This window comes from Ammodytes marinus (genome assembly GCF_949987685.1).
Source record: "Ammodytes marinus genome assembly, chromosome: 19".
In the NCBI taxonomy this organism is placed as follows: Eukaryota; Metazoa; Chordata; class Actinopteri; order Uranoscopiformes; family Ammodytidae; genus Ammodytes; species Ammodytes marinus.
The window spans coordinates 1,619,913-1,639,960 of NC_137223.1; the positions used below are offsets into that span (position 1 = coordinate 1,619,913).

Here is a 20,048-nt window from a genome sequence, read left to right on the forward strand (position 1 = left end):
AAGAATCGGGACATCCCAAATCTTTTTTCTGCATACTATATAGTAGAAAGTATGGGATTCGGAACGCAACCAGATACTCTAGTATAGGCATTTACGATCTTACAGCATCTTTAATGTGTTGTGTCATGATTAGCTCACACACACACACACACACACACACACACACACACACACACACACACACACACACACACACAAACCCTAAAAGGTTCCTCCTATTATCGAGCAGACCCCATCTCCAAAGATGCAAGGCCCATGGCAAGGTAATATTAAGGAGAAGTAGGCAGAACGTTTGTGTGGCCTAGGCTATTCTCAACGTGTTCAAACAGGATTTTTGAACTATTAACCTGTTTAAAATGCAAAAGTTAATAAAAACCATGTCACACAGAGGATGGGCCCTGGGTTGGGGGCACACAGGCCCATGGGTCTTTGGGCCTGTCCCCAGTAGACCTGTTGGGTAATTCACCCATGCCATCATCCTGAATAACAGCTTCACATTTTCTGCAAAGTTGTGCCAGGGCTTTTCTACTCTTGCACTGAAATACAATAACTACAAACAATTACTTCTTGAAATGACACCTCCCCAAACCCCTTTGTTTCGACCTTTAACTTAGCTTGGGATCACTTGACTACAGAACTGGAGGACTGCCAGTTCAAGTCAAGCATGGGACCAGTCACTTGGTGTTTGGACTGGTAGCTGGAGAGCTGCAAGTTCACCTCCTGGACATGTACTCATGGTCCATGAGTCATGGATGTGTCCTTGAGCAAGGCACTGGACCCCTGAACTGACATCTCTCAATGAATGAATGTGTATAGGTTTTCTGTGTGTAAAATATAACAGAATTGGAAGAAAATTTTATTTCCAGCTGGACTAAAAAAGGATTCTTCTTCTTCTTCTTCTTCTTCTTCTTCTTCTTCTTCTTCTTCTTCTTCTTCTTCTTCTTCTTCTTCTTCTTCTTCTTCTTCTCATCATGACTATGGTAGTGTTGTTCCATTCAAAAAGGGTGCAATGACAGCAATCATTTACTGGGGACTGATCAAATAAAGCAGCACGTGGCACAGGAGGATAAAAATACTATAGTGTAAGATCCTAAAGACCTTTGCTACTAAGCTGTCCACTTAGGAGCACCAAGATTAGACTTCAATACTTATTTCCTCCACTGTATGTTTAGATGGCTTACATATCTGTTTAAATTAGGATAGATGATCAGGGATTGTATAAATGAAAAGGGAATCGGAAAAAGCATTTTTCAGATAGATTAGAAATTAAAAGATAATTCATGACTTTGACAACCATAACTGAAGCGGATTTGACACATTCATAATGATATTCACTGTAATACAGCTCAGATAGTATAATGAAGTGAAGTGTTTTTAACACATTATGAAACACTTACAATGATGTTGTATTGAACCCTTCATTCATAAATATGCAGCACAACTGAACACGGTAGCCTATAGGGATTCTTTTGTCTTTTTTTAAACACATTGGCTATTTTTCGAGGAATATTTCAACTGAAGAAATGTAAACCAATCAATACAATGGAATGTGACAATCATAAGATAAATAAATATAGCCTACAAACATTTTAAGAATAGCATAACATTTACTGTTGTGGCTGTACCATCATAACCCATGCATTTACAAGAAAACAGCTATGAATTGCTTTCCACTACAGTGGCCACTATGGGTGAAAGGGAAAGGGTCAAAACATGTGATAGGTCAGTAAACTGACCAAGTATTTGTTTTATATGAGGTTTATCTTTCCATTATATATCCAGTAAAGCAAATGTCTAGGTGGGTTGCAGCATGTTGTGTAGCCTAAACATTGCTGAAGCGTGTGTCCTGTGGTGGGCTGTCACCACAGCCAGCCAGTAGCCTACAGCTGGTGGCTGGAGGAACAGCAACCAAATACAAGCTGCCCTGTCTTGGTTGAACAGAAGTCAAGGCGGGTGACGTTAACTGTCCGTAATAACACATTTTGAGGGATTTCTTAAAACACTTTGTTCACTTCATGGTGAGTAGGCTAATGGGCGATGACACTTGTTATTTATGTCAAGTTAAACAGCAGTTCGCTAACGTTAGCATACTTGGCTACTAGCATAGACGAAGAATGCTACCTTTGAATAATATGAGTTAGCCTTGTTATATTTTTGGATCTTTTTTTTTATGTCTACATATTTGAAACCAAGAGAAAGCACTGTAACACCACCATAGACTGCAAATAAAGATGAGAGAACCTGTGTCGGCTAGCATCGCTTACAGTAGCGTTAAATGAACTTACTGGCAACTGTCATTATTGTGAATCTGTTAGCGGAAGTAATACGATGTAATATTAATAGTTTGCTCGTCACTGGTCAGGTGAACGAAAGCATGTGGTATTTTCCCTATTTAGATAGGTTCAACCAAGTTTAAACGCCAACAGTATTTATTTGAGCGTCGGCTAATTTTGGGCAAAATCTCTCTCCACAGGCCACAGACAATCCTGAGGATTTCCTGATTTCGCGAAGCGCCGGTGGAGACCCTGTTTGGGGCTGAGCTGCCACCCATCTCCCTGGAAGCTGGAAGAGCAACGCCGCCTTGTGACTAGCATCCAACATGACAGGTTGGCACCTCCCTAACTGTAATACACCTGTTCTATGTCTGAAGCCACAATTAGGCTTCCACAAAGAGTTGTTGGATGATTCAGAAAAGTGAGGAAAAACATAGGAAATTTCCCCGCTGAGGAAGTTAATACTTATTGCATGAGCTGCCTAAAACAAATCCACATAAGACCCTGCTGGTTGTGAAAATGTTATGTGGAAGAAACTTTGCATTAGAGGTGTGCGTGTGTGCGTGTGTGTGTGCGCGTGTGTGACACGCCTGTTTCTCATGTATGAATTTGCACTAAAATCACTCACCAGACATTTTCGCCTGTGCTGCTGGTGGCGTCATTGGCTGATGGCCGCATTCCTCGAACCTCAAACCCACTGACTGAATGGCTGTCCCACAGTGTCTCTCTCGCCATGCCCCTCTCTCCACCCTCCTCACTCTCTCTCTTGCCCAGAGAGAGAGAGAGAGAAAGTCTTGGGGTGGATAGTGAGGTCCATTGTGTCCAGTGAGATGTTTAATAATGAGAGAGGCGCACACAGAGGGCAGAGCTGCTATTGAAGGACTAATCGCTAATCTCTTTGTTAATACGGTCAATCTGTCCATGTAATAACATAAATAACGAAGGAGCCTCAAGACAGCGACGTACCAGTCGGCGTTCAGCAGGGACGAGGAGAGTTGAGATTTTCAAGCGTGAAACTTTACACAGAAGTTGAGGTTGGCTTTTTCTGTTCATGCTTCTTGGTTGGCTAGTGTTTATTTCAGCCAAATACTTAATAAATAATCTATAAAAGGAGTAGTGTGTGTTTGAGGCCATGCCTTTGCCTGCGCCTGATGTCCCGACCTCTCAGAGGCTGGCACTGGACTGTCGCACCCTTCTGGACCATCGCATTGGCAAGGGTAAGTGACAACACCGACTCCTCTGTTCTCCCTCTGGCCATCTCAGAGAGTCATGCTTCTGAGATACCCGACGGAAATATGACTTTTCCTAATAGATTTTGTAGTTTTTATTCCCTTTATTTAATAGCTTGTAGAGGGCCAACATCGAAAGCAACATGGGCTTTGCTTGGTCCTTGGCCACAGGTTGTTGTTTGACATGTTCAGCTAGGTGAAAGGGAAATTGAATTCAGTTTTCCAGTCTGGGCCTTATTGTACTACTCTATTCCTTGAGTTGACTCATCCTAAATGGTTTCCTTCCAGTATATATTTGATTCTAAAAAAACATAAAGAGCGCAACATAACTTTGAATACACAACCAGCAGGCTGTTTAGTGATGTTGTAAAAGTTTATCTTTTGACTGTCGGTGGAGGCAGGCTGACACTAACTATTGGTTACCAGTATTTGAGCTAAGCTAGAACGACATTTGCTCATTTCTTCTTCAAAAATGCGTGCTGAGGAATGGTTTCTGTTGCCTTGACTTGAAGCCGAGAGTGAGACATCAAGCTAAAAATAATAAAAAAGATAAAACTATTCCTTTAAATGAGTACATGCTATATGTGAGATAAGAGGAATTTTCAGACAGAGATACAAACAGCTCCACTGGGAAAATGTGCTGAACGCAGCAGCAATCTGAGTATCTGGCACATAGGAACAAAGAAAACAAAGCTGTATTGTATGATGGGATGGCTATACTTATTTATTAAGTGTCACAGATATATCTGCTCCAAGCCGTATCACACAGTATAAGCTAAACTTGCAGCCCAAAGATGGAACAGCTACATCTGAAGCATTTATTTATTAGATGCCTAACTGGGAGCCTATCACCACTATCTATAAGCCACTAATCCAGTCCTGATAAAGCCCATTCTTTTTCCTTTCTCAATCAATGACAGCTGAGCACTTCTTGTAATTGCCACGCTTCATAATGGGTCTTAAATTTCCCTGACCATGTCATTGGCTCTCTTAACATGTTTACAAAACCTCTTTTCAGATGCTGATACTAGTCACTAGTTGAAAGCTCATACAATGTTTCATATAAACTAACATTTGGACTAATGAAAAAATACATTGTAATATGTCAAGCGCCCATTCATGCTTTCACAAGGACATTGTTGCATAGTCAGGTTTGCGTTGCCACTGCAAATCAACTGCTCTAATGGTACATTAGAGCAAATTATGTGAACAACAACATATCTGGTTTCATGTTTGCCTCAGTCATGGCTGTGTAGATAAAAGCATGCATTGATTTTTGGTGCATTCATGTGCAGGTGAGAAGCTCTGCCATCTGAGAGGGGGCGAGCCAGCTGCTGAACAGTGATTTATTTATGAACAATGTTTTAAAAAAAATAAAACCTGGGAGAGAGAACGAGTCATGTTTCACATGACACTTTTGAAAATCCAAATTAAGAATGTTTATGTAGTCAAACGATCAGATCGTTTGACTACATACATTTTTTTAATTTGCAGATCATCTGCAATGTTTTTTGCATTTAAAAAAAGTGACGGATGAGAACACAAATAGCCGGAATATGTTATGCATCCTCTACGCAGCCATTATGGCCAAATTAAGTGACAAAAAATGACAAAATGAAGAGAGGGAGAAAAACAGATATTTTGTTAAAAGGATGGAAAATGGAAGGAAATATGTAAGAAAGTTGCTTAAGCATAGAAGGAAAAACAATTGACAGCGAGCAAAGCAGCAGCCATGGGAAGATTAATGACAGAGAGGAGGGAACGAATGATGCTGGCAGGGGGAGGAGAGAGAGAAGGAGAAAGGGAGATTGCGGGGGTGGGAGGTCTTCTCCCTATCTATCCCTGTGGTGAACATTTCTTATTCTCTATCACTCCCCCCCCTCCTTTCTTCATTTCCATCTCTGCTACTGAGATGAAATGGTTAGTAATGAGGTGGGTGTGTGCGTGTGTTTGCCGACATGTGAAATCTGCACTTCCCCCTTTGAGAAGCCGCGCCGTTGCAGAAGACAAACAGGAAAATCCAAGGTCATCACGGCACGCTTCCCTCTGACGTTGCCTTTCAGCCCCTTTTCATGCGTGTGTGTGTATATGCATGTGTGTGTGTGTGTTTGTGTGTCGCTGCCGGCAGAGAGAGAGAGAGCGTGTGTAGTCCATTGCAATAGAGCAAAAGCTCTGCAGTCTGCACCAATCACGGTGCGCATTTTTAGCTCCAAGCACATGTGCAGGCATTTATCCCAGAGTGAGCGCTGTGTGTGCGCGGGCGTGTGTGTTTGTGTGCCTGTGTGTCTCTGTCCGTTACCGGGGGCTCCTAGCACAGCAGTGTGTCTGTATGAGCGACTGAAGCTGCATTAAGGAAACATAAGCGTCTGTAGTGAAGAGACTCCCAACATCACGATCGATGTACGGTAAGAGAATAACAGTCGGTCTTCCATTGTTAGTGTGTGTGTGTGTGTGTGTGTGTGTGTGCGTGTGTCTTCTAGGCTGTGTAAGCATGTTAGTTATGTGCATAATGCAGCGTTCAGCCAGTTTAACCACATTCTACAAACACATTTCCTCTCGGCTTTTTCTTTCCAACGGACCGCTGCTGTCTCTAGAGTGTCCTTTTTTCCACCTGAAAGCACATTAAAGGAACTTGGACTCTTATGAGGATAGGACTTTTCTATTCCAGGATAAAGCGTAGGAGGAGACACTGAGGATGTTTATTTTTGGTAACAGATGTCTTATTTGGTCCCACTTCTTTGCTCTATTAGTTTTCCTTATGTTGTATGTATCTCTCTGCGCTGTGGATGTTGAATCTGTCTTGTTATTCTTTAGCCGTTTTCATCATTCTTTTAATATTTTCGGTAGCGTGTCACACATGTTTGCTTCCTTGTAAAAAGTACTATGTCTGCTTTGAAAGTTGAAATTAGGGATATCGCTGTTAGAAAAAATGAGATCACAAGAAAAATGCCCTTGGTGTAGCTTTTGGTGTTGCTGGGACATGTTGATTATATGGCTCATTGATTAGCGCTAATTAAAAAATATAGTTTGGCTTTGCTTTGAGTTAGCAGACTATTGATGGAAAAAAGACTTTGGTCCGTTGTGGCTTAACAAAGGTAACATACAGACGCTGCAAACTGGAAGATCCAGCTAAGGCAGGCTTCATTCACTGTGCAGTGGTGCGCTGGTGAGCCAATGTATACGCAATAGGTTTCTGTGCCCCTCTGACTGTGATTCATAGTGTGTCGGATTGGCCTTGTGTCACAGGGATAGGTAGGCACTGGCAGCTGGGTCAGTACATCATCATGTTGGTCGCATTATAAACAGCCACGCTCACTGCTGCCACCCACACTGAATGTGTTTCCATGGCTGAAAAAAATTAATTTATTGTACATATGCCTCTGGGACCAGTGACAAAAATCCATGAAAAAGTCACGATTTCCCCTTATTACAATCCGTAACCTTCTCCACAATACTCACTTCCTTTCCCCAGCTCTTTGAGTGGCAGCTCATGTGCATGTCGGTTGGCTGTTGATTCAGTCTGGCTCGTTATTCATTATTTGCATACGCCTCTTGTCTCGTTCTACGTGTGTTTTTTAGATTCCGCTTGTGTTTCAGTATTTACATCCAGCGTTTAAAGAGGTCTTGTATGCAGGTGTAAAAATAGTTTGTCATGTATTTTTGCACAGGGTATTAAGTTTACAGCATGCAAGCTGCTACAGAGAGTTTGTTTCTGTCTGTTTGAGCATGTGTTAGTAGTGTCAGTGTGCCCGTAAAACCAGTGCTTTGCGTGACCCCAGGTGAAGGTGAGGTGCTGTCTTGTTTCCCTCTCTCCTGCAAACACAACCAAACAAATACACACACACACACATACACACACACACACACACACACACACACACATGCACACACAGATCCATGCGTGTGTTTAATATTCTCCTTGCAGGGCATCAGGACTATATTTACTCTCTCTTGTCAGCCACGTGACTTCGGGTACACCAGAGCAGCTTTAGGACAGCAGGTGCAGATATGACATGATATGCAAGATGTGCTGGGATACTTGTCACACACTACCTTGCGTCTGTACTCTGTGTATGCTGTTTTTCTTTTTTTGCAACTGGTTTGACTATATTAGATTAAATTCCTTTTGTCACACATGTCAAAGGAAGCAGAACCTTTTGATTTGTGGTGTACTTTTTTTCCAGAGTGCTGTTGCCCATGGAGATGTACTCCTTTTTACCCCTTGTTTTTTAAAATATTATAATGCGCAGATATTTCTCTCAGAGCAATGCATTTTTAGTTTGGCGCTACTTTTTGCCTGATTCGGCATGCAGTATTTTTTCTCCTGTCTCTCTGTCTCTCTCTATCTGTCTGTATGTCTCTCTCTCTCTCTCTCTCTCTCTCTCTCTCTCTCTCTCTCTCTCTCTATCTCTCTCTCTCTCTCTCTCCCTCTCTCCCTCTCTCTCACCCTTAAGTGAAAACGTTAAGCTGACGTCCTTGGGGAAATGGAGAGTTTAATCTGTTTAACTCTGTCAGCCCATTGTTGCAGGGATAAAAAAAAAAGCAATAGCATTGTGATGGGCGGGCCCCTTGCTGTGGTAATTTGATGGTTGTAGACCCCTCACATGTGTTCCCCACACATACGCATGTACACACACATAAATTATATCTGCATGGGGGATGTGTAGCTTGGCATCTCAACAGTGAAAACAAGTAAGAAACATCGCACTGGCATTGAATTTTCCAACTGTGGTGCACCAGTCTTCAGAGATGTCTGCCCCCTCTTCTTCATTATCTTGTTCCGTCTACCAACCAGTCATTAATTGTTCCTCCCTTTTCTGTGTGAATGTGTTTGTGTGTGTGGTTTTATGTGTGAGTGTGTATGAGACCCGCGTAGGAGCTCTGTGTCCTCCAGCCCCTAGATGTGTTGTCAGCTTGCCCATGCAGAGTGGGTGGATGTCGTGAGACCCCCTGCTCTGTGTGTTTTTTCAACCGCTGTCATCCAACTTCACGTCCACCCACGCACTTTGCTGTGCTCTCCATTAGCTATTAACACACTAACCCACCATTAGCAACACCAGAAACAACGCTACTATTTTTTAACACAAACTTAACTCAATTCTGAAACTATATGCAGTATATTCTCTGGTGGCAACTTGAGTCATTCCAAATAGAAACATTGTATTGTATTGAGGCACCTTTTCCCAAGCACTCTATTAAAGGTAAAGTTAATCTTTTGAATTATATAAATTGTTTTTCCCTATACAAAAAAACTTTTCTTGTGTTATCTTTAGAATCCATCCCACAAATCTCTCTCTGTACATATGATATGCTTTGTACTGTACGGAGAGAAGCTGCAATAAGTAGCTCTAATCTGTGACTCATTCAGTGCATCACAGAGTCCACCTCCTCCCCCATCACACTCAATGTGTCTCTCTGTGACTCTGTTGTCCTCCACCCTTTCCACTCACACACATGGGACCCGTCGTGTATTGTCATTGATTTATAATTGTCGACTCCTATACCCAACCAGACCCCGGGCCAATACAGCAAGTATTAGAGAAGGTGGTGGGAGGGAGGGAGGCAGGCAGGCAGGCAGTGCGTGTGCGTGTGCGTGTGCGCGTGTGCGTGTGCGTGTGCGTGTGCGTGTGCGTGTGTGTGTGTGTGTCTGTGTCTGTGTCTGTGTGTGTGTGTTCAGAAGCCTCATTAGTGTTTAAAGTGATGGAGGAGAAAGGAGCAGCGCTATGAATAGACACAGAGATAAGCCCGAGCTCCGGCTGTGGAGTTCAGCAGAACTTTTAGAGAGAGCAGATAGAGTCCTTGAAGCAGACCAGCGGCTTTTAAGTGGTAAATAGTCCTATAAATATGCTTTTTAATCTCCTAAAAGCTTGTCAAGGACATGCTGCCTGTGCATACTGCCCTTCCTCCCAGGTGTCACTACCTGATAACATTAGCATGTTTGCCATTTGAAGCCTTTGGCGCCTCACCGCTTAAGTTTGAAAATTGGTTTCCAAACATACAGTACCCATCAGGCTAACCAATGCTGTTTTAAGCCAACACATTGTCCCTCTATTGATTTGAAGTGATAAGAAATGACACAGAACATGTTTATAGTGTTTTCACTTGACAGTGTTATCATTGATATTCCTCATCACAGAAGTAAAATAAATCAATGCACTCACAGTCCGATTCCCACAAACTGTTTCTGTATGAAATGAATGGATGGACCTGTGATGACATTCCGTTTACTTAAAATAATCAGAAGATTGACAGAAAATCAATTAGCAACTGTTTGTTAAAATGCCAAACAAATTAGCTGGTTTTCAGCTTCTCAGATGTGAGGTTTTGCAGCTTTTATACGTGATAGTCATCAACAGACTATCTGTCAAGTTATCTGAGATTTTCTGACATTTTATGGTTCGGAATTCTTGTTTGTGTGTGTGTGTGTGTGTTTATGGTTATTCTTCCCAATGCTCACTTTGCTTCAAGTTGTTTAAATGATACAGTTTATTATGACCATTATATCACTGGCAAATTGCACAGCAAACTTGGTTGTCTTGTGCTTTGCAAAGTGGTGTCAAAGCCAGGCTCAGCTCATCCAGTTGCATTGTGAGTCAGACACATGGCAGCTGATTGACTCCATCCTCTGTGTGGGTTTATTTTATAATGATTTTATCTTTTTCTTAGGACGTGTAGCACAGGTTGGACAGCTGGTTTGGGCAATCAAGTCCTCTGTAGGAGGCTGGGTGTGTCATAGTGTGAACTGTGAACAGTGCTGATCACGACAAGGTTGTGTTGCTTGGTCGAATAAGTTCCTATACATTTCTGGTGGTGCATTAACTAGATGAAATGTGTCGTGACTCAAGGCAGGATCTATTGTACTGTATGTTGCATACAGTACACCTGGAGTAGGGGGTTGGCAATTGGGCGGCTGGTAATCTTGTTAATGTGTGTGGTCAGTATGTGCTCTTGTAAATGGGGTTTCAGTGCCACATCAGCAAACAGGGCTTTCAATCTGTGTAAGTAATAAATAATGAATAATGAAACACTTTCCTATGGGAGTGGAAGGAAAGGAAAATGGCACCAGGAGGGAGGAAGGAGGGGGAAAGAAGAAAAGCTGTTTATTTGTAGATAGTTTTGTTTTGTCTATGTGTTGAAAAGAGTCAGGCTATCTGATCCTTGGCTAAACTGCATTGCTGACAGCACAATGACCTACTTTTGTGACTGCTGAACCCATGTCCTTGTTTGGTGTAAGCATAACGATAGAGCTTGTTATGCAGCGTTGTATGAAGAGTTAAAGGATGCATTTGTGGTTTTTAGAGGTTATTACCCCCCCCCCTCCCCCTTTTCTCCGTTCTCCCAGGATCCCCTCATGACTCATCACTGCTGAATTCCTTCAACCAATCAGGATCCAGCTCTGGCTCTCTCTGCTCCCTAGTCTGCCTTTCTCCTCAATGCAAAGTCAGAGGAATCAGTGTGTTGCAGCTTTTCACTTCAAGGCTGTTTTGATTTCATTGAGAGAGGGTCTGTTTTGTGCGTTTCGATCATAAAAGGAGCGTCATTGTTGAGCATACAATACATAACTGGCTTTCTTATATGCATTCACACAGAATCCCCCTTCACAAAGACATCAGTCTATCAGCACGGATAAATACAATAATCTTGCACTAAATAGTTGTAGGGGAGAACGGGGTAATGTGAGACACTTTTTGCATTTGTTCCCCTCTAAGCGAGCTAAAATTATTTATCAGTCAAATTTACACATTTCCCATTAATTCAGGATGTTTCCTAGAAATGGGCATTAGCAGAATTTATTCAAAACAAAGGGCAGTGAAAATATGATTGTTTTAAAAAAAGTTGTCTTGTGTCTCACTTTACCCAAGCTGTGGGGTAAACTGACACAGACCAGAGAAAACAAGGGGGTAAACTGATCCACTTACTTTTTTTTAAAGATATTTTTTTGGCATTTTTATGCTTTATTGACAGTGTAGAGACAGAGTTGAAATTGGGCAGAGAGGGGAGTGACATGCAGAGAACGACCGCGGGCTGGAATCGAACCCGGGTCCGCTGCTGGCCATGGGGGGGACGCCCTACCAACTGAGCTAAGGGCGCCCCCATCTTTTCAGTCTTTGAGTAATATTTTTCTGCATTTGTTTTATTGGCATCCTTCATTGAATAAAGACATATTACTTAGAGTCTTTTGATGTTAAATGTCACTCTCCTGTCCCCGACATACATATGTGCCAAACCATGCCCTTGCTGACACCCCTTCAACCATCAACCCCCACCTCCAGCCCACATTGTCTTTTGTCTTATTCAAACTTGCTACCTCAAATATAATGGATTCATTAAAAGAGGGCACAGACACTGTCTCACTTTACCCCACAGCATTTGTCTCACTTTACCCTACTGCCACAATTTGAGAAAAAAACTACCTTTCTCAGCAATTCAGGCTAATCTTCAGTTATCATCATCACATGGTTTCATAATGGTAGTTCCTTAACATGTATGATATAAGTTTTTCTACCTGAATCAATTTGCTTTGGCACAACAATCGATTAAGTTGACAGCAAGAACATTTACTTTTACCTGCAAAAAAGACATTTTTGTGAAAAAAAAACATGCTTACTACATCACCATGAGGTCCTCTCTTTCATGGCCGAGTGGAAATGAGAGGGGCTTGAAAACATATATCTCACATGACCAAAAATGTGTTCCATTGCCTAGATACAGGGGGTGTCTCACATTACCCGATGTCTCACATTCCCCCGTTCTCCCCTACTGACATTTGAGATTTGAATTGAACATTTGGTATTATTGTAGAGTTTTTAAGGAGGCAGACAGTTGTGTGAACCCTTGTTATTATTTTTCTCTCCTTTTTTTTTGCCCTGATACTGAAGGCTATGTTGGAAGTCTGTCCGTCTTTTCTCTCCTTATGCAGCAGCTTGCCCTTGAAAAATTGAATGTGTATGGTGATGCTCTAACAGAATACTGATGTGTCTACTGCTAATACTTGTTAGCTTGCCCATTGTTATCAATGAAGTCAATCCGACCGTTGTTACAGGCAGTTACGACGGTTTTATGATTTTTCTTTGTTCAATCTTTATTTCTCCCAAGCTGAATTGACTCCCTTGTTTCTTCTTTCAGGGGTTTGTGGCTGTTGCGGGGCACTCAGGCCTCGGTACAAGAGACTGGTGGACAACATCTTCCCAGAAGACCCAGAGGTGAGTTCAAAATCCAGGAAGAGTGCACAACACAACACAATTTCATTTCATTTTCATCAAACCTTTATTTATACTCGAGAGATCAATTAAGGGGTGAGCCTAATATGCAATGATGTCGAGTCAAACAAATGCAAAGCAAGAACAACAATACATACACAATATACAATGCAAATACATCAAATACACAACAACTGAAGAGACAAAACAATTGAAACATTAAGACAGCGATGTAGAATGGCTGCAATTAAAATTAAATGGGTGAAAGTACAATATAGCATATAATTAAAACAGTTACAGGTAGAGTTTGGCAGATTGAAGATATGTCTAAATGTGTTAAAGGATATGAATACAACACAACACATATTTTGAAACTGAGGAGAAACTGTTAAAAAAAATTGAGAAAAAAGTGCAGTACCAAATTTAGCTGGCAACTCTCCACCTTAAGTCCCTTGGCAGGTAAATAATATAAACACTGTGTTGTGATAATGTCTCTGGGGTAGAGGTGATTTAAAACAAAAAACTTTGCACAGCCTCAAAACATAACTTCAAAGCTATCGGTGTCAAACCACACACACACACACACACACACACACACACACACACACACACACGCCTCCCTTACTACCGTTTTCTGTGATTAACTGAGATGTGATGAGATGACTCTGAAGAGAATTATTATGGGTGGAGAAGAAGGAGCTTGTTTTGTTGCAGAGGAAACTTTTTTCGGAATTGTCTCGGTGCTGCTGCAGTAACCCACTTTTCCTGATAGATTTGGGGCCAAAACTGCACTGCACAGGACATACTTGAAGGCACAGACCTCATTTCCCTGTTTTGTGTGTGTGCGTGTGTGTGTGCGCTCATTGTGCTTCCAAAAATGGTTATTAAGTTTGTCTTAAAGCTGCAGCGAGGCCAGGGTCACTAACGGTACAGCTTGGGAATAATAAAGCTGTCTGGTTACGCTCACCTAAAATATCTCACGCTTAATTAATGATAAGGTTCGCAATTATACTTTTTTTTTCTGTGAACAAATTTGCTTAACATAATGCAATGGACAGCAGTTCTAAGTTAAATTCTCTGTCTGTTTTGTCTCCAGCACAAACAAATTGCCCTCACAGTACTGTACATTACTGGTTTATATCGGTTTGAATATGATTGGAGTTTAGTAGTGGGGAAGAGATTACAAAAAGTCTCTCGAATGTCCCTTGATTAATCTGTTAACTCTCTACAGAATCCTTCAGTTTAATTTCACAGAAATACAAAAGCATTGACTCTAATGAACAAAACTAATCTTTTCAACTGGAGGTAGTTGTTTGTTGTTTTCTTTCCTAGCCAGCTGTGACATTCTGGCGGATTGATCGATAATGGATTCCAGCCGAGGAATGTTTTAGAGAAGCAGACAGAAGCAGACCTATCGCTGTGTGTGTGCTGATCTTTGCGAAATGTAGCTTTTTTTTGCACAGCTGACATTTTTTTTTTTTTTTTAAGTAAAGCACAGACGCATCCACTTACATTAATAATGTGGCACCATTTCATTAACGGTGCCAGGAGGCCTTGCCAGTGTGTGTGTGTGTGTGGGAATGAACAACAGCAGGGGCCGTTGAACTGTAAAAAATCTTAAATTGTTAATGTTGATAATTACACCTGTGTTTCCTGCTATAACAAGTCAAACATCTGCTTTGAAAACGCGCAACTGATGAGGGAGCTACAGTCAGAACTTGCATACTAAACTGGGTTAAGCTTACCGTAGGTGCTTTTACTAGTATAGCTGCTTTTACACGGACAGTAATGGGACTTTTTCTGGGGACGACATTAGGCTTTCTCAATTATGACCAATCAGAGGAAAAGCCATGTTCTATCATTTCCCTAAGTTTTGCATCAATTGATCAAGTATGACAGGCCTGGCTCATCTCGAACAAGCCTAATTCGAGTTGTCAGTGAAGAAAAGCAAAGTACCTACCTGCTTGATTTACTGTGTGGTTGTGCTCTTTGTCTGAATGTAAATACAAACTCAATGGATGCTTTTAGCGCTCTCCCCCATTTGACTGGGACTGAGGCTTTGGGTTAGTACATACATTTTTCATCTCCTATTAACTTTGATGCCACTGAGATTTTTTTTTATAGCAAACTTTGCCTTTTTGTCAGACTTATGCAGCTGCCTCTTTGTTCAGTAGATATGCTGTCCTCATGTAAATCTACTATGACTTGAGAATGACTACACATTCATTTGGTGTGTGCACTGCTTCCTTTATGATTCTAAATGATTGGAACAAGACCCTAAAACTTTCTTCTTCTCTCCTTCTTCTTCATCTCCTCCTGTCACCTTTTTCTAGGATGGGCTGGTCAAGGCCAACATGGAGAAGCTGACATTCTACGCCCTGTCGGCTCCGGAGAAGCTGGACCGTATAGGAGCGTACCTGTCTGAGAGGCTGTCAAGGGATGTGGCCCGACACAGATACGGGTGAGCACCACCTGTCAATCGCCAGTCAAAAAGACACTATGGTTATGCCCTGACAAATACTGTTGTCACATTTTATGTATTATTTATTCTCTGCCGCTGAATTAATCTCAATAGATACCACATTAAAACCCTTGGAAGATTTTTGGCTTACTTTTTTACAGCATGAAGAAATAGAAAAAGTGTTCCATACATATGAAATGGCTTCAGATTGTGTTTTTAAAAATATATCTCAATTAGTATACGTATGAGTATTTGTGATGCTTCTGTACACTTTGTACTTACATTATATGTCACAGAAGTTGTTGTCTTTCATGACTCATGATGAGAACTCTCTGTGATGATTCTCACCAATGCAAACAGCCGGTACAGATTACATTTGCACTTGGCAGGGCCCGGCTGAAATCTGTTCTGTGTACGAGTCACCGCAGTTTGTCTGGCAGAACTTATCCCGTTTTGATTTCCCTTGATGCGTTGCAGTTAGACGTTCAGATCAAATGCTTTTTATTGGTATTGTCCATATATGATATCCAGGCTTAGATTCTATGGGTCTACAGGGTTAAATGTGCCTCTGTCTGATTCCCCCTTCTCATTAGGTATGTGTGCATCGCCATGGAAGCGCTGGACCAGCTGCTGATGGCCTGCCACTGTCAGAGCATCAACCTGTTTGTGGAGAGTTTCCTCAAGATGGTGCGCAAGCTGCTGGAGTCAGACAAGCCCAGCCTGCAGATCCTAGGAACCAACTCTGTGAGTTTGCAGGATTAATGTCAATAGTTTTAAAAGATGTTTTGCAGTTATGAAAACGGTACACGCATAAAAAACCCTGCTCAAAAACCACAGGCGCCATTTCATTTACTGATAAGTTTTTAGCATTTTGGTAAACTAGAAAAAACATTGCTAACAAAATGATTTCACTTTGTTAAATGACTTATGCAGAACATTTTGTATCTGTGATTTGATTTGAGGCATTTGTCAAAGAATGTAGTTTCATTCAAGAGTGTAAACAATAACAATTTGGTGCTGCTTTCACAGCTTTATAAGCAAAAAAGTACTAACCGGGTTCGATTCCCGCCCGCAGTCGTTCTCTGCATGTCACTCCCCTCTCTGCCCCATTTCATCTCTGTCTCTTAACACTACCAATACAAGCATGACAAATGCCAAAAAATAAAAATAAAAAAATCTCGAGAAACATATAAAAGCTACAATATTTACTCATACATTTATCAAAATAGCCTCAAACCGTGGGTCTCTAATGTGTTTATAATGTGCCACAGTTCCTAAGCTTTTCTCTTTTTTTTGGATCAAATTCTGCCCATTTCAGTGGATTTAGGGGTATTATCTAATCCAATTTTGACAGGCCATGTTTACTTTCCTGATACGATGGCTCAAAGTAAAAGATGTTAACCTTGAAAGGCATACTGCATTAGTATTTGAGGGAGCTCAGAGCTCAGCTATATATATAAGTAGTGTGGGCGGAGGCAGTGGGAGTGACGGGTGTCGTCTGATTTGGGGAACAGCCATCAGCGCTGCCCTCCGGGTCAGAACAGGACGTGCAACGGAAATAAGATTAGCTGCAGACCACGCTGGCAAAGCTCTGCAGTCATCTATCTACACGGATTGATAAATGCCAGACTCTCGCTTACTCTGTCACGCACGCACGCACGCACGAACGCACACACACACACACACACACACACACACACACACACACACACACACACACACACACTCAGTGCTGTTTAATTAATTGTACATCAACAAGCCATTTACCATAGGCAATAGTTGATAGGAAATGTTGCTGTATGTGCTCATTTAAAGCTTAGCATTCATTGTGCCTGCTGTTGACAATTATGAAGAAAATCAATTGGGATTACTTTGCTGAATTTGTTAATTCCATACATACACTCAGGGTAGACAAAGCCCAGCGCTTACTCACATTCAAACTGTTTATATGCTGATGTATTCAGTGCAAAGGCATGCTACGGTTTCCCTGTGGAAGTGCTACATCTTGGTGGAAAAAACTGAAAGAGACCCAGTGCCAGCCAGAGGTGACTGGAGCAGACTAGAGAAGTTTATCACCCCCGAGGATCAAGCCTTGCCAAGGATTTCTCACACTTGGTTTAACTGACCTAAGACCTTGACTGACGGCAGCAGTGGCCTTTCTAACAAAAGCAATGCTTTTAAACTTCATTAATTACATGGAACAAAAAAAAAACTAATGAAAAAAGATGTTTCTCCAGTAGAGATTTTGGTCACAACAAAAAGGATGATGTCAGCTCTCCGTCGCCTATGGTTTTAGACATTGTTCTAAAGGTTTTCAATCTGATAGAGGGTTCTTTTTCAGCAGACACCGAGGCATTGATGCATTGCTAGCTTGACACTGCCAAGTATCACTGGTGGTAGTAAATACTGGGCAGTTTCAAGGTTTGAACCGCTGCGGCAATTTACTGCAGCAGCTGAACAGTTTCACAAGAGGCGGTGAGGGGTACACTTCATTTAATCTGCTCAAGGGTACATGATTTTCAAAACCACTCCACTCATTTTCTGTACACAGGAACATAGATTCACGGGGGGCCTCTTTCAGATATTCATCTTCGTGTCCAGTCGCTATTTATGAATGAGGAATTTACATACTTTAATTACCATCTGCTTTATGTGTATATTCATTATATAATTCTGGTCTTCAGGTAGTATCCTCTCTGTCTGGATTCTAAAATAAAACCAGTTCATCATTTATTTAAAGGAGAGTGTTTTGAAGCTAAATGTCAGCCTGTTAAAGTGTGTGACATTTTCTGGCCCAGTGGGAGAGTCCCCCCCCCCCCCCCCTCCCCCCGCCCCACCCATCTCTGCCCTGTGCCTTTCACTCTTAATGAGATGTTATGGCGCTGTGGTTTGACTTTTAATTTAGGAGATATTCACAGTAGGGATTTGTTTTGTTCTTCTTCATTTAACCCATTGATGACTATGGCAATCTAGGATGCATGTCCTTAATGCCTGAGGGTTTTCTGAAAAAATAGTACGAATTGTCAAGTCTACCAAAACCTTAATATCTAAGCCTGTGTAGCACATAGAAACATGAAATAAAATACATTTAAAAGTTAAGGTTCACAGGCGTTATTTAAACATGCTCCCTTAGCGCTTACAAACCAACAAATATTTCTAAAAATCGTCAAAATTAGATGAATTAGAAAATTATTAAATATTGTTAATAAATAGATGCAATGTGTTGTGTGATTTTCGTCAGTAGTCTATAGTAGACCTTTATTCTGCGCACCAAACGCCATTAACTGTTCTGTCGCCGACATAGCTGGCGTATTTTTTTTATTATTTTGTTTTATTTTTTTATTTTTTATTTTTTTGATTGACATGATTTTCGGCAAACCACACAACTTTTGGGTGGTCACGTGGTCTTCAAAAAATCAACAAAACCCACCTCATGTGTATTTGAACCAATGACAGTGCATTCTATGCTGGGAATGCCATGAAAATTAGATAAAGTAATAATGCTGCACGATGCAGCATCAGGCAGGAGAGCCAATGTGGCATCGCGCAGCAGCCGTCATCAATGGGTTAAGAGTGTTTAATCAAATTGAAATAAAGTTCGGCTCTTAAGGAGCAGCCATATCACTGGGAATTGCTACTTTAAAGGTGCACTATGTAACTTTTGGTGCGTCAGAGAAGAGAACATTTTTTTAAAGGAAAATTCTCATAACTGAATAAACAAACTTTCCTCACAGGAAAATGGGATCCCTGGAACACTGTTTGGAGTTAGAAAGCTTCCTGAAAAGTTACTGTTTCACTGTTGTTGTGTACAGCAGCAGGGCCCACAGTTTGGTTTACAAACATAATCTAGTTTTACGTTTGGTTCCAGGTGCCTCAAAATAATTTAGTTTTGAGTTATTGTCAACAAAACTTTGTTTCATTATATATTATAACATTTAATTAAGGTACATTACGTATTTTCTGCTTGTAACCTCTGCCTTACTAAACTTATGATTCCCCCTGCATGTAAGAGGAGATATATGTGTCTTCAATGGTGAAAAGTTCTCCCTGACACCGGTGCTTTTAATTGCAATGTGGGGTATGATTTATTACATCCTTGGAAGGAGAGAAAAGACTCCCCTCTTACTGAGACCTTGTATGCTGCCAACTCATGGACCCCCTCCACACACATATATCTTGGACATTGTATTAACTGTGAACATCTGCCTTTGGTTAATAAGGACACACAAACTTGGTTTTTGCGCATACACCATCTCACTACATATAATGTCTGTACACTGATCATTCGATGTCTCAATCATGTAAGCTACACTTGTGATACATGTTGATTCCCTTGTATGCTGTTACAAGTAAAATATTCATTCTGCTTTTGAAGAAGCTTGACTCAGTTCTAATTATTACAAACACTTGGGCTTTTAATAATTCTAATAACACTTATGATGATAGAATTATTCAACACTAAGAATTACATGTATAGAAATGTTTCTTTGTAAACCTACTGCTAGCTTTGGCGATGTTAACAAATCTCCCTCCTCTGAAACTGTATAGTGCCACCTGTTTAAAACAGTATCAACTTGACATAACACAAATTAATTTTCTTTTCTTTTTCAGTTTGTGAAATTTGCCAACATAGAAGAGGACACGCCATCGTATCACCGCAGCTACGACTTCTTTGTGTCGCGCTTCAGTGAGATGTGCCACTCCAGCTACGAGGACCCCGACATCCGCACCAAGTGAGTGGACAGACCCAGGCAGGATTTTACCCTAGACACAGAATTATTTAGTAACTGCTGTTTTTAGAACTGCTTCAGGAAGTCTTTTTTTGGACTACCCCCGCTGCCCCTGGAAGTTTTCTTTTTTCATATTCCCTTAAACAAAACTAAAT

The 20,048-nt window shown here is 41.2% G+C and overlaps 1 protein-coding gene across 1 annotated transcript in view; it reads left to right on the forward strand.

The window, feature by feature from the left end:
- Window positions 1–1,885: 1,885 nt before the first annotated feature.
- The window catches only part of LOC307265992 (protein EFR3 homolog B), a 34,010-nt gene continuing 15,847 nt past the window's right edge, over window positions 1,886–20,048 (forward strand). Inside the window, exons 1-6 of the mRNA XM_080047854.1 lie at window positions 1,886–2,018; window positions 2,474–2,606; window positions 12,629–12,705; window positions 15,036–15,163; window positions 15,757–15,907; window positions 19,775–19,896. Coding sequence (XP_079903980.1) covers window positions 2,600–2,606; window positions 12,629–12,705; window positions 15,036–15,163; window positions 15,757–15,907; window positions 19,775–19,896 — 485 coding nt within the window. The 5' untranslated portion in view covers window positions 1,886–2,018; window positions 2,474–2,599. The remainder of the gene's footprint in view (window positions 2,019–2,473; window positions 2,607–12,628; window positions 12,706–15,035; window positions 15,164–15,756; window positions 15,908–19,774; window positions 19,897–20,048) is intronic.